This window comes from Lingula anatina, chromosome 8, assembly GCF_051362555.1.
Source record: "Lingula anatina isolate TDL-2025a chromosome 8, LinAna3.0, whole genome shotgun sequence".
NCBI classification, from domain to species: Eukaryota; Metazoa; Brachiopoda; class Lingulata; order Lingulida; family Lingulidae; genus Lingula; species Lingula anatina.
In genome coordinates, this window is record NC_141774.1 from 14,153,787 (window position 1) to 14,168,398 (window position 14,612).

Below are 14,612 nucleotides of genomic sequence, written 5' to 3' on the forward strand. Positions count from 1 at the left end.
AAGGGTCGAGGTCTAGCAAGGCCAAGACCTAAATATGGCGGACCTACATGTACATGAAATGAAGATCGTGTAATCCTTCAATGGTCTCTCAATGAATGTCAATGAATGTCATTGAGAGACCACTGAAGGATTACGCAGTCTTCCTTTCATGTAGGTCCGCTCTATGTCTACTAAGGCTTCGTTCACATGGAATATCTATTTTCTAAAAATCTATTTTCTATTCGCGGTATCTTACGATCATGGTCTGTGCCCTGAATATCCCGCGGCGTAATTACTTATAGTAACTGGCTCGCGCTGCCAGTAATTACGCCGCGGGATATTCAGGGCACAGACTGTGATCATAAGACATACCGCGAATAGAAAATAGAATTTAGAAAATAGACATTGCATGTGAATGAAGCCTAAGGCTCTGTTCTCACAACTTTTAGATCGATCTATCACCGCGGGGAGTCTCACTAGATTACTGTCAGATAATCCCCCTTAAGTGTCCATCCCCGCCTACTACAAGCTTTAAGGGGTAATTAACTTTCGTGTCCGCCCGGCTGACAGCTATTTAGCGTGAACCCCCAGGGAGTTAGGTCGATCCAATGTAGGTCGATCTAATCTATGAGAATGGGGTGTAACAGTAAAATGAATGATTAAAATTAACTGATAAAATTAGGTGCTTGTCCATAAGAGAACCAGCCTGGAGTGGCAAGGTGAGGATTGGTGAAGTTCATGTGTTGATGCAAGTAACAAATTTATTCATGAGTTAGGAATAAATACCAAAAATATTTTTCTTAAGAGAGTTGTAGGTCATGGCTCACATAGTCTCTTTGAGACCCAGTTTTCACCTTGGTAAGCGGTGGTATATTTCGTGTAAATAGAATAAAAACGGTAAAAACTAAAAGATATTAAACCTTATAAACATTTAAAAACAATCATTTGGTTTACCTCAGATATACAGTGTATGTAGAATTCAGGTAGACACCGCATGGGTGAATTACACCCAGTTATAACACCCCATCTACCTATTGTACACAGGTAATAATATAACAGTTGATGAATTTGTTTTTGGTGCAAAATTTGTCATATATAAGGCTGTATTCCCAGAGCTTTTAGATCGATCTATCCCCGCGGGGAGTCTCAGTAGATTACTGTCAGATAATCCGGCTTAAATGTCCGTCCCGCCTACTACCAGCTGTAAGGGGGTAATTTACTTTCGTGTCCGCTCGGCTGACAGCTATTTAGCGTGAACCCCCAGGGAGTTAGGTCGATCTAGTTGGATCGATCTAATCTCTGGAAATGGGTTCTAAGATTGCATGTAAACTGAGTTGGACATATTAGTCTAGATGACTGGTGCAAAAATTGCTCAAAAGGTGGAAAAAGCATGAAACTTGGCACAAATGTTCTTTGGACTATGCTGATCATTTTCAAGGGCAGTGCCCAAAATTTCAAAGCGTTGCTTAGCAACCCTTGCTAAGGAAGTGATTTACCTTAGTAACAAGCTAATTGGACCTTTCTTGTTCAGTTTAAATGATTTAAAAAGGCTTTTAATAATGTTTCAAACCATCAGAACTATCACTATACTATTTTAAGACATTAAAAACCCAAGTAAACCATTGCAACAGTTGCTAGGCAGCATATTACCCTAGCAACAAGTATTTAACATGCTGAATTAGCCCAGAAAGTTAGTGTTAAGGTTGATTTTTTGTTGAGTTCCTCTAGACAGAGGGGAGTTCAAATGTCATTAATAATATCATTGATGTAAAAAAAACAAAAACATTTTTATACCATCTTTTATGGAAAATAGTTTTTTAATTTTTTTTAAATTTTGAGTTTTGACATAATGGTTGTGATAAGATTTCATCTGGGGTTAAATTGAAATTTTCCTGAATTTCACTCAAAGAACCAATAATGTTTGCCAAAAGGGATAAGAAGTTGCTTTTAGTATTTTTAATCCACCTTTTGTTACTACCGATTCCTGACATTTTGCCAAGAAAAACGCTCTCCACTTACTCTTATTTTCTTCATAAAGAAGTCTCTTAAGCCATGTAAAGTTTAGGGCCTTGGAAAAATTTTTATTTGCTGTACCTTTTTCCGTCCATTTTTGTAATCAGACGCCATCCTTGCTCATTTTATTTTGTATCTTTTTCCATTCCTGATAAAGTTAAATATGATATGCATATTTTAAGTATTGAGGGAGGGGGGGGGGGGGGCTGGTAGGAGAGTTTATACATGCCCTACGTAAGATGAGAAATACTAAAGGTTTAACCACTGTTGACTTTCCTATTATTGAAAGGTTTCTCAGAGACCAGATTTCCAAGATATTTTTCATTTTGTTCAATATTTTCTAAAAAGTTTTTTCACATTGTATTTTGTCAGTTCAGCATGGTTCTATTTTAATTCTATTTGTTAATCAATAAAGTTCAAAAGTTTCTGTTCACACCCAAAGGCCGTTAGATGCCATATCTTACTTCCACCAAGGCTGCTCTACATCAATATAAGAGTATTCTTGCCAGATGAACATATCTGAATCAGCACTACGGTGCCATTTCATCAGATACCATGTGCTCACTCTGGTTGGACTTGTGCAGAACAGTGGGCCTAAGTGGACACATTTGCCAAAAGCTATTGACCTGTCCAGAGTTGCTCCAGTGTGCATGTAGGTGCAGAGGTAGAGGCTGACAATGTGCAAGGGCAAAATGCACTGTATATTGCACATACAAGGGAGAATTAACTATTATTATTATTATTATTATTAACTATTGCAAAGTTTTATAAAGAGTCGTAAGGTGATAAAAGCATGGAAATGGCTGGTTACTAATTTTGAACATGCTGCCTTAAGTATCTGCACTGGCAATTTATTTGATCGGATGTGTGTAAACACACAATTGGTTCAACTTACTGGATTAAAAGTATGAACATCTTGCTCAAAAGTGTAGTTCTTAGCTAGTTTTATAGATTTGCCTTACTTAATAGACTAACGCAACTTTAAATGCTTGTTGCTAGGGTAATATGCTGCCTAGCAATCGTGGCTAAGGTTAATTTGGGTTTTAATTGCCTTAAAATAGTCTAGTGATAGTTCTGATGCCCTGAAACATAGTTATTAGCATTTATAAACTTTTTAAACTGGACAAGAAAGGTCTAATTAGCTTGTTACTAAGGAAATTCACTTCCATAGCAACGGTTGCTAAGCAACGCTTGGAAATTTTGGGCACTGCCCTTGAAAATGATCAGCATAGACCAAAGAACATTTGTGCCAAGTTTCATGCTTTTTCCACATTTTGAGCAATTTGGCCAAAATATAGCACCAGTCATCCAGACATATCTGTGTGAGCTAAACAAACGAACGGCACACGGGTCAGCGATTACAAGTGCAGATACTTACATGTGTATCCAAACTGCCACTCTCTGTGGCAAGGTATAGTTAAAAAGTTAAAATATATTTATTTTCGTGACAATACCGAATATATACAAATATAATACACAATACAATGGTATGAATATATATGCATCGGTCCAGCCCTGTGGGCTTACAAAGTCACCTGTTTTAACAATAATTATATAGCAACTTCTTTACGTATAACTTCTTTACGTACAAATTTCCCATTTGATAGGTACCTGTACCTGATCAACTTCCCTTCTGCGCCTCCGGAGCACCTCCGCTGTATTGGACCGCTGTCAAAATATATTGTATTTTAACGAACCATTTTAGTCCAGCTTTATGATTTTAATCAAAAGTATTTAAATACTATTCGTCAGAGAAAATGACAAATAAAAATTTTAGAACTTGAAATGCGAAAGAAACTCTGAGTGAGAAAACTGTGGTGTCCGTTCATGCACGACCATGACTCAACTTATCGATAATAAATAACAAAGTTCTATTTTTTTATTTCATTTTATTGAATTTTAAAGCTTGTTAAGCAAGGAGCAACATGTCCAGATTCTAAATACGTTTATATCCCCTCAGACAATTAACTTTTTAACTACGATATGTAGAGAAATATGTGTCAGCCATATCACAGTGCAGTTTCATCACGTTACTCTGGCATTACCAGAAACTAAAATATTAAAAGGCCCACATGAATAGAGAAAGGATCTGCCACTATCTGTACGATCTATGTGGTATTTGCTCTCTCTCATCCCTTTATACAGGCATAATGGCAGATTAGTTACAAGGGGATTCCACATAGTAAAGTTGAAGTATAACCGTGGAATGTAGAACTACATATTACGCGTTTAATCAGCCAACAGCTTCAGTCTTGATAAGGCTCACATGATAAATATATATATATATATATATATATATATATATATATATATATATATATATATATGTAAAGCATTTTCATGTCATGTTGTATAGCTGCACCGCGTGTCCTTTGAGAGGTTGACAACTCATAATTACTTAATTTCTTGCTATTACGTAAAAAGTCACTCTCAGCGCCGTGTGCGATATCGTTAATAAATAAATAAATAATTGACACGGTCGATTAACTTAAGGAGCAAGGCGCGAACTTGTGACAGGTAAATATATAGTTAAGGTCGCTGCAGCGTAAACCTTCTCAATTGCACTGGCATAATGATATCGTTAAGGAATAAGACTGAAACACCGTCAACACTGAATTAAATGTATGGATCAGACTTTCATGAAAAGCCTAGCTATTCTTCAGTATGCACGATATTTTTATGTCATTATCAAGTCCTGGTGACAAATAGAGACATTTCCTAAATATGAAATATCGTTTTAATTGTGAAAGCTCCTATCATTGATATTGTCAGTATTACTGCAATGAGCATGACGTTACGGCCAAACCGCTCCATGTCTCTAGGGAGAAGATAGCAACTGAATTCCACCGTAAGGTGGAACAACACGTACGAAATAATCAAATAAATTACAGTTGAGAAGGCGAGATTTAGAAGCGGATAACCTGGAATATACCCTATAAGTTCTTTTGCGTTTGACTGCAGGTAGACGTGTAGCTGACTGAGATAAGTTTCAAGGGTAATTTTCCCCAAAAACGCAAACAAGTTCAAATAGTGTGTCCTCGCTACTGGGAATAAGTTCCTGAACACTATGAAAATAAGGATTGGGGTCCAGGAGGTGTACGGATGGAGCGCGTTATATTCGTGTTTATCTTTCGTCATGACTTCTTCGTACCATATGATACCAATAACGACGGCCACGCCCGCCATGCAGAGCTTAATCCCAAGAGACGTGAGACGCTCTCCCTTATAGGACGCTTTTTCATCCAACCAATTCATTAGATTTTCGTAGTGCGGATAGTTATAGGCGCACAGCATTCCAACAAAAGTCGCCCAATGATCCAAACCGCCTCTGAACGCCCACTCGTGCATTAAGGGATAATTCCCGTTATGGAACTTTAGGATAATCCAAGCAGGGTAAAACACCTTCTCACATACCCCAGGGACGTCGAATATGATCGCATTTGCCAAAGCGTACGCTGCGAATTTGATGAGCATCAAAAAGCGGTTCTGGTTCCACGAGTTAAATGTGCGCATGAAAATATAGACCGTTAAGAACCAGTACGTATGCATGGCGCAGATGTAGTAATTCATGTACTCGTTGTCGGTCACTGCACACATCACGATGACCAGGAAGTTAAGACGGAAGAGCATCTTGAGCATGCGCCACAGGGAAAAGTCTTTCCGAACCCAGAAGAAAGAAAAATTGCCTGAAAAAAGAATCACCAGCCTAATACATAATTTGGCCAATAACCAAACCATTCTTTTTTCTCCTCGGGTGACAATGAATATGAGTGAATATCCATCTTGCAATATTTGGCGTTTGTCATCTAATGCATGATTCTAATAATTTAAAAATAGCGTTGACCTAAATTAGATTGTTTTAGTGTGTGTGGAGAAATGATTTTGATTTTCCATTTGACTGAAAGGAAACCCATAGTTAAGTTATTTGTGAGTGATCAGCCGTCTCAGAAACAGACCTACCGAAGCCTGTCATCCAGACATAGGCCGCGATGTACACGCGAATCCAGTTGTACCATTCCTTGGCGGCGAAGTAGTGGTACCATACAAACATCACCTGCATCCATCCTTTCCATTCTTCCGTCTGGTCCCTGTAAATGACATTGAGCGCCACATGATTAAATTACCCTGTACTGTTACCAGAAATTTCTTGATGTGAAATAGTTTTTGTATTATCCATGACCCGTGTAAAGCACGCAGTCGAATGTTGAAGGCCTTTTGGCACAGGGTTGATATACATCATGATTCATAAATGTAGGTAAAACTACATTGTGCCTTCTTTAAAGTTTTGATTTCTTTTTACCAATAATAAGTTTCTTGTAGCATTTAGTTCCTTAGGGATAAGTTGGAGACAATGATTGAGATTCAGAAAATAACGGGATCCAGAAAATAATAATAATCAAAGTTGTACCTGTTTATCAGTTTATCAGCGGTTGGTGTGACGGTAAATGCACTTGCCACCAGGAACAAAAGAAACACCAGGAACAGAAACGTGTCTCGTACATAAACTCTCTCGGTGGCCGGAAACACCTGGGGAATGGAAAAGAGAAATGAAAGAAATCACGTGGTTAAGGCGCAGTCAGTACGTGGTCAATTCAAATATGAATACCACGTGCACATTGCTCTTTGCATTGTATAAATGACTATAACATTTAATACGGTATCAAGCTGAACCGTGTGTAAAGGCACAAAGGGTGAAGGTCAAAAAAAGTCACGGCGTTCGAGTACATACACAAGTACAGGTAAAGGCTGCTATAAAAGAAAAATAATTAACGGTCCGCCTACCTTTCTGTAATCACAAAGATAAAAATACATCATGATGGCCCCAAACACCATCACGTATTTCAAAAAGTCGTCAAAAGAACATGGCGGCTTCACGCTTGTGAACGTCTTGTCGTTGCTCTTTAATTTCCCGCCATTTGGGAATTGTCCGTTATTTGGCTGTGTACTACTGACCACCACCATGTCAACTTTAACGCTATTGGATTTATTAGTTTCCCCACATATTTCAGTGCCGTTCTCTAGTTTTGTCAAAGTATCCTCAACTGCAGTCTTATGGTCAGCGGGCTGACCCTCTTCCCCTTCATCCTCAGCCTGCTTCGCTTTAATCAGGCCATCTTTTAGTGTAGGGGTCGTTTGGGTATCACGTTTACCCCGACAACGCCGTATCAACCACACCGCCCCGCATACCACCCATATGAGAAACAGAGCTAGCTGTTGGAGGGTGATTTCATGGCGGGGATAGAAAAAGACCGCCTTTGGTGTCGTTGAAGTGTTCTCTGCAGCTAAATTCGTCTTCAACAAGTCCATGGTGTGTCTTCGGCTTCTCCGATTCTAATTTGTTTTAATAATGGCGTAAATGGTTAATTGTGAAATATTTGTAGTGTGATCCACATGCCTCTACCTGGCGTGCGCACTGCTACTCCTTTTTTTTTCTTTTTGCCAGGACAAGATTAATTCCGCCAATCAAAGTCAATAAATAACTGATTAGTACAGCTAGCATTTAATAATACCATCGTTGCCGGCCGCATTGTTGACTCGTGTAACTAAGTCACCCATAGTCCTCATATGGCCGATGTTTCTTCAGCCGTCATCTCTAGAAAAATATGTATGATATACGTTTATTATTTTCAGTATGATCCATTTTGGCAATGTTTGAGACCAACAAGCTTAAACTATTCCCTTTGACGTGTCATCTGTCGTTTGTATCACCTATTGCCTCTATATAAACCGCTATGTTCTGCGAAATAGGCCTAATATGCTGGCATCGTAGGCTGAGTAGTTAAAATATTAATGCAGGCATTTGCTTGAAGGCAAAGTGAGCGCAATAAATAATACAGTGAAACAGATTTCTGTTCGTATCAGCTTGAAGGCAGAGAGAGAGAGAGAGAGAGATCAAATAAGCATTGCTCTGAGGCACAGAGAGAGGTGGTGGTGATGATGGCGACGCACTTTAATAAAATAGATGCCGTATACCCGCGTTAAACAATAAATATATACCGACCACGTAAGCACTCCAGTCTCTACTATTCTTCAAACCTTGCCCCTACCCCCCTAGCTTTACTTATTGGCAACTGAAATTAAATGCAAAAGAGCGTCTGGTGTGACAGCAATGGTGGTCGGCTAGGGACCGTAGTACGTACCCCATACGATGACATTTGTCCCAGATACTAACCCCAATACTCCGACTAACCCTAACCTGTATAATCATATGGGACCCCGGACTTCAATTCCTAGGAATTAAGCGAGAGAGAGAGAGAGAGAGAGAGACAGAGAGATGGCCAGGATGATAATGATGATAAAAATCGTACTCGCACACCTGTTTAGTATGCGCCGAATAAACATCATGTTAAACACTCCAGACCCCACCCAGCAATAACAGCATTGATAGGTAAATGACATTATATGCACAGGAGCTCCTGGCACTTTGTACCAAATGGCGACATCTATATTCTTTTCAAATAGTCATCATACGTACCTAAAATCGTGGCAGCCACGCTGCGTTTAGGTGCTTGATCTAACAAAATAAGTAACGAGTTATATACGATTTAGATATTAAGTATATTCTTACCTAGACCCCAGGAGACAGAAGATTACAACGGTGCCTGCAAGTTCTATCCCTACTAGTAGTCAGCCAAGTAGTTTGTCATATCGTCAGGAGGAGATCGTATGCAGACGATATCTTCTCCGAGTCGTAACACGCCCTCTGACACAGTCGACGTGGCTCTGTATATGCGTAGATCAGTATTTGCCTAGACTGGCTGCACTCACCCATAACGCTCCACCCAATACTGTATTTAACGCCCATCAATGAAGGATTATATCATTACTGGTAAGATATACCGGTACACGGTGAGCACTCACGTAGTGGCTGTGTATCATTTTTTTTTTTTTTTTTTTTTTTTTTGAGACCCAAGGATTGCAATTCATACAGTATACGTATATACATATTAAATTTATGGGTAGCATGTAGTACTACATGTAAATGGAGTGTGCTACTTCCTATATGGTTTATTTATTGCTGCTGCTCTAAATTATAACTGAAAGGGATGACAACGCTTCATTTTGGCAGGAAAATTGCCATAAAATGGATTTTCTTGGTGCAAACGACAATTTTCCCATACTTTCCAATTCAAAGAAAGTTGATTGTTATATTTTTTTATGTGTTTTATTGTAATAATCTCTAAAGATATTATTATGGGGCGTAACAAGGTCCACGAGGTATGATGGCAAGTACAGACTCCAGAATAATTGCGATAATTGCCATTTAATTATTTCCTGTTAAAACGGGATATATCCATAAGTGTTGCTTACAATGTTTTCAATGTGGAATTTTGAATCTCATATGAACAGTATCTATCCTTTTAATCAATTCTGTTTATGCATGCATTTGTTACATAATAATTTATTCATCTAATTATTTTATTCTATTAAATTTTAAGTTTTTAAAAATATTAATTGTTTTTCATTTATCTGTTGCTGAATACATTTTGCTTTTTGTTTGTTCTCGTATTTATTTAATAGTGTTCACATTAACTTGAAAAGTGCTATAATTTTGATCTGTGCCCATATTTCTTTTTATTTATTTATTTCTTTTATTTTTTATTTTATTATTTTTATTTATTTATTTATTTTTTAGTCTTGAAAAATACTTGAAATTCCTGTAAGCCTTGCAAAGGGCTTGTGTTCTATTATTATTGTCACTGGGAAGCATTGGGATTTGATTATTAAACAATTTGTCATAAAATCACTTCAAATCGTGTGGTTTTAACTGAATAGAGACAATAATTTGCAGACGAAGAGGATACCCCTTTTTCGGAACGTCATTTTATTTCGTTCTTGTTTTTTGGTTGTTTATAACCTGCGATGCGTCGTCTATGTGTAATAATATAAAGTTTATGTGAAATAATGTTAATAAGCCATTTTCCTTCTGGTATGTGCACTTATAAATATTAGTAAGTTCCCCTCCTTTACTTTAATTAGTCCCTTAACATAGTAGTTCCTCCCAAAGTCACTGAATTTGCATAATGCACTCATGCACAACAGACACCTGTTGAATTGTGTTAGTTGCGACTGAAAGGGATGTTCTTTCTCAACCGACACAATCATGTGTAGCTGTATGTCAACTGTCTCAACTATATCATTTGATGCTTTTATAACTTATAACCGATTATACAAAGAAATAGTCGAAATGGAATTTATTAATAATCATGGAATTATATGATTATATGATTACGATGTAAATGGACAGACTGAAAATTTAGGCGAGGAAGAAACCTTCTGAAGTCCAATCCTCTACCATATTTAGCATGACCATCGGCCAGAAAAAAAAAAATAATAAACATACTCCATTTTTTGTTCATTTGCCATTTAACATTATACTCTGCTAGCCGTAAACCTAACTTTTTTAATAGATATGACCCAAGTAACGGATTTTCATAGTGATATTTCACTTCAAGATTAGTTATTCGCAAGCAATAACATCCTTTCATGTTAATTTTTACACCCATCATAATTTTCTTTCTTTTTCGTAACATTTCCAGTCCCGGCCTAAATAATCTAGTGTCATTCCTCTCAAGCACCCACCCTGCCTGTGTCTGCAATGATATATTATCTGAATACTGATAAGTAAAAAAATAATAATAAAATATCATACCACAACCGCAGCAGGATATTAAGGTTAATGACCTTAAGGGGTCTTTTTGTTGTGGTGTTCTTGTTTTGTAGTCGGCATATTGTTGAGGTCAATTTTTTATACATTTACTGTTATCACACCATTAAGATTAAGATGCTATCATTTCTGCATAAAAACTATCTTTGTTAGGATTTAGGGTATTGTTGTGCATTCGGCATGCAAGCTGCAGATTCGTTTTCGGCCTGGATAATAAAAGGTTGTAGTGCAAAAAAAAAAAAAAAAAAAAAAAAAAGAGAGAGATAAAACAAAGGAAACGGATGCTGCATTTCATTTGCATTTTGTCTGGGTGAGTAGTTTGTGAAGATACTTTAGAAATGATTTACCTATTTTCAAAATGTTACTGACAGAGTTTTGTATGTACGTGGTCCCGCGCCTCTTAAGTGATTCATATTCATTCATATTCAATGTGTTCATGCAAAGAAATTGTTCTTACACTTCAGGGAACATCAGGTGGGATTTAGACCCTCTAGAATAAAATCAAATGATAAAATGAAAAACGAACCAAAATAAATAAGCAAATGACATCATCGTAATTTTCTCTTTTCGCCCCCAGTCACTTTTTAGAATAGACTTATCAAAAGTGAGAGTAATGCCATACTTACGTACATTTAAACACAGCTTCTTTCACTCTCTTTCACTGAATGAAAAGCTACAAACATTCCTAACAATCTCAGTCAGCTTTAAATTTGTAATTTCTGAACAATGTCAGTAATTTCAATTTTGAAAAAATAGCGGTACGCCCCTTGAGACATAAGTGAGCTATCTGATTATCTTAAAAGAAAATGTCATGATTGAAAAAAGTAAATAAATTATAATTAAGATATAATTGGCCGAGTCCCTTTTAACTATGGTTTGATTTATTATAGAATATCTGTAAAAGCTACGAGACGGCCCTGCTATGTGGTAAGAGTTATGTTTCCACCAATAAAATTTATGATTAATACTTCTACTTTCACCAAGAGCTAAACTGACGTCAATAAGGACCGACAATGATATTGCGGTTTATTTTCTTTCTTTGCTTTATGTAAGTCGGAATAATGGAATGTTGAAGTCATATAAGTCAAAATACTTAGCATTTTGGCTTTATGATTGGCACATAATTCGCCTGAACATAGAATGTGGGCAAAGAAAGAAAGACAAAACGAACGAAATATTAGATTTTAAGGTCTGGATTTGGAAAGATTTGTAGCTTTATTTTGCAGGGTAGGTAGAAATATAAAATATGAATTAGGGACAATTTCAAACACGTGATCCTTTGAGCGTTGCAAAGGTGATAAATCTTTATAATAATTTCATATAAAGTCCTGGTCCAACCTTCCTGGCTAAACTTATAAAATTATATAAAATGATAAAAAATAGGCAAAAATGACGGTGATGAATTGCATACACACGTTTCATATTTGTAGTGGTACATGTAGTAGTAGTTTTTCAGAAAGATTGGAGATACAATTAATAAATTATGCTAGTAGATTACATTCTTTTACAGCAATAAAGAAATGTTTGTGTCATAGATGGCTTACTTTACGTAAACCCCTCAAATAAATGTCAGCTCGATGTTTGCTCTATGTATACAGGCCCGTAGGCAGGGGGGGGGGGGGTTCGCGGGGTTCGAAAGAACAGCCCCTTTTGTCAGGAAAAGGTTCATTTTGGGTAAAATTGTATCTAGATACACATAAGTTTCATTCTAAAAGGTCCACTTTCTCAGGAAAAGAACACCCCCCCTCCCTTTTGAATTTACTAGCTACGGGCCTGGTATAGCACTCGTAATTTTCTTTTTCCTCTTACCTTTTGTTCTTTGTAAAGGCTAAAAGGGTGCATTAACGTCATTTGTAAGGGGGCACCCGGATTTGAACCGGGGACCTCTCGATCTGCAGTCGAATGCTCTACCACTGAGCTATACCCCCTGGAATACATTCATTGTAGAAATAATAATGATAATAATAATGTTGGACGTGAGGTGTCTATGCTACTTAATTTGCTACAGATGTTTGACACAGTCCATAAGAAAAGGGAAATAAATGACTAATACTATATAAAACATACACCAGCAATTTATCTTCCCTTCTTCCCTCTAGCTACACCACTGAAAACAAGACAAAGATAAAAGATAAAAAACATCGTAGTATAGATCCCAGGTAATGATGCTGTGAAGAATGAAAAAAAAATATATATATATAAATCAAATCAACGGGAGGCGTGTGAGAAAGCCCATAATCACTTGTCATGTCGCGTTTGCAAGCCCTCCCCCCCCCCCCCCCCCCCCCCCCCCTTTTGCCGAGAAAACTTTTATCTGGGTGTACGAAGATTTCATGGTAAAAGGTCCAATTTTTCAGAAAAAGAACAACCTTTTTTCGTAATTGTTGGCTACGGGCCATGATGGCCTAAAATAATCCAGTTTTTCAAGGGATTTGGGGCGGAGTTGAGTCAGAAAGAATGGCAGGTTAGAGCAATGCGGTGCAGCAACGGATGAAAGCAGCCAGGAAAAAGCTGGGTGTTTTCTCTTAGTTTTGTCAAATTACAGGCTATTGCACAATCGTATAAATTCATGATATTTTGGCCGTCACTCTTTTATTGCTTTCTGAAAAGGCAATGTCTGTTTGAGTATCACCCTAGTCTCACGCGAATCTCGCGCGTGTTCTAGTCTCGCATGACGTCACGCAGTGCCGGTGACCTCGTTTTAGGCTATCTTGAAAGATTTCCTGTGTAGTCTATGGTATTATTCGGCACGGTACTTTTGATGTGTCAAATACATGTAAGACTCCGGACAATGAAATAATCTCACGAACATTTGCGGCTTACCATAGTATTTATGATTAAATAGTAGGTTGTGAAGAATTAGTGGCGATAAACAGCCCATCTGGTGGAGGGAAACTATCCTTCGACATAAGCAGTAGGCTCCACATGCAACTTGAGTTATCATTAATTTTGCATTGAACATGTTTTGTATCAAAAAATAAATAAATAAATAAATAAATAAATAAATAAATAAATAAATAAATAAAGACATAGGCTTTCCCGGATTTTTCTGAAATATTAACATTTTTGGATAGGACCTCGGAATACTAGTATAAATGATGATTTAACTTTCGATTCTAATTCATTATTACATCTCCAATAACTACATCATTGTCCAGGCAGTACAAACAGCTAATTTAATAAACTTTGGTGCCTGACTGTATCGTATCCCTGAGTTTCTGGACGTCTGAGCATGGGCATGTATTTGAGTTTACCTTCACATATTTTAGTTCGTGTACGTTGATGCCATCAGTGAAAAAATAAAAGGTACCCTATGCGGGATTAACCAGCCAAAATGACTTTTTCTGGGGAAAAATATTGGCTTGTTGAATCATTGTTAGACCCGTCCGTGAACTTGGATTTGATGCCTTATTACATTTTGAACGTAATGATCAAGGCATTCTATATGACAGGCCAGTCATTAAGAATGCCTTGTCTTCTTGCCATTTCAGAAGGAACTATTGGCATCAGGTATTTTATTTGAGGGATTTTATAGTGTTTAATGTGTGCATTTGGAGAGATTGGTAACTAGTAGGTAGAAATAAAAAATATGCTTAAGGGGAATTTTTTAAAGCGTACAGTATACCGTTAAGCGTTGCAAAGGCGATAAATCTTCATATTTTATAACAAGCTTATCTGCGTCCAACACAATTAACTAAAGTTGTATTCCTAGACTATAAACATTTTGTATCTTATTCAGAAATGATAACTTTTTATTTCACTTATTTACTTAAATACGTCATTGTATTGTTCTTTCGGTCTGGACATTTTCACTGGATTCATCTGGCACAAATAAAATAGACGAATAAAGAATAACTCGCTCCTATCCCAACATAGACTGACTAAATATGTGGTAACGGAAGCAGTGATTAAGTTAAACATCATTGAGTAACGGTGAAGAACGGCTTAGACT

At 37.2% G+C, this 14,612-nt stretch overlaps 1 protein-coding gene and 1 non-coding gene across 4 annotated transcripts; both read right to left on the minus strand.

The window, feature by feature from the left end:
- Positions 1–3,861: 3,861 nt before the first annotated feature.
- On the minus strand, positions 3,862–8,732 carry LOC147760423 (uncharacterized). 3 transcript variants are annotated; one of them, XM_086994137.1, is made up of 6 exons: positions 8,561–8,732; positions 7,994–8,063; positions 6,775–7,585; positions 6,401–6,519; positions 5,953–6,080; positions 3,862–5,678 (listed from the first exon to the last, which is right to left on the minus strand). In XM_086994137.1, the coding sequence occupies exons 3-6, from the start codon at positions 7,297–7,299 to the stop codon at positions 4,711–4,713; spliced, it is 1,740 nt and encodes a 579-aa protein (XP_086850263.1). In that variant the 5' UTR covers positions 7,300–7,585; positions 7,994–8,063; positions 8,561–8,732; the 3' UTR covers positions 3,862–4,710. The 3 variants fall into 3 exon arrangements, with proteins under 3 accessions (XP_086850263.1, XP_086850261.1, XP_086850262.1); XM_086994135.1 differs by lacking the exon at positions 7,994–8,063; XM_086994136.1 differs by lacking the exons at positions 7,994–8,063; positions 8,561–8,732 and adding an exon at positions 8,468–8,537.
- Positions 8,733–12,516: 3,784 nt separating this feature from the next.
- Positions 12,517–12,588, minus strand: Trnac-gca (transfer RNA cysteine (anticodon GCA)). The gene has a single exon. It is a non-coding gene; the product is annotated as a tRNA-Cys (tRNA).
- Between the last annotated feature and the right edge of the window lie 2,024 nt (positions 12,589–14,612).

Bases quoted from the DNA above. Each gene is read 5' to 3' on its own strand.
- LOC147760423 (XM_086994135.1), bottom strand. From the start codon at position 7,299: ATGGACTTGTTGAAGACGAATTTAGCTGCAGAGAACACTTCAACGACA. The intron at 6,081-6,400 runs GTACAACTTTGA...TGTCATTTACAG, and splicing joins GCTGATAAACTGATAAACAG to GGACCAGACGGAAGAATGGA. The intron at 5,679-5,952 runs GTAGGTCTGTTT...TTCTTTTTTCAG, and splicing joins TGTCTGGATGACAGGCTTCG to GCAATTTTTCTTTCTTCTGG.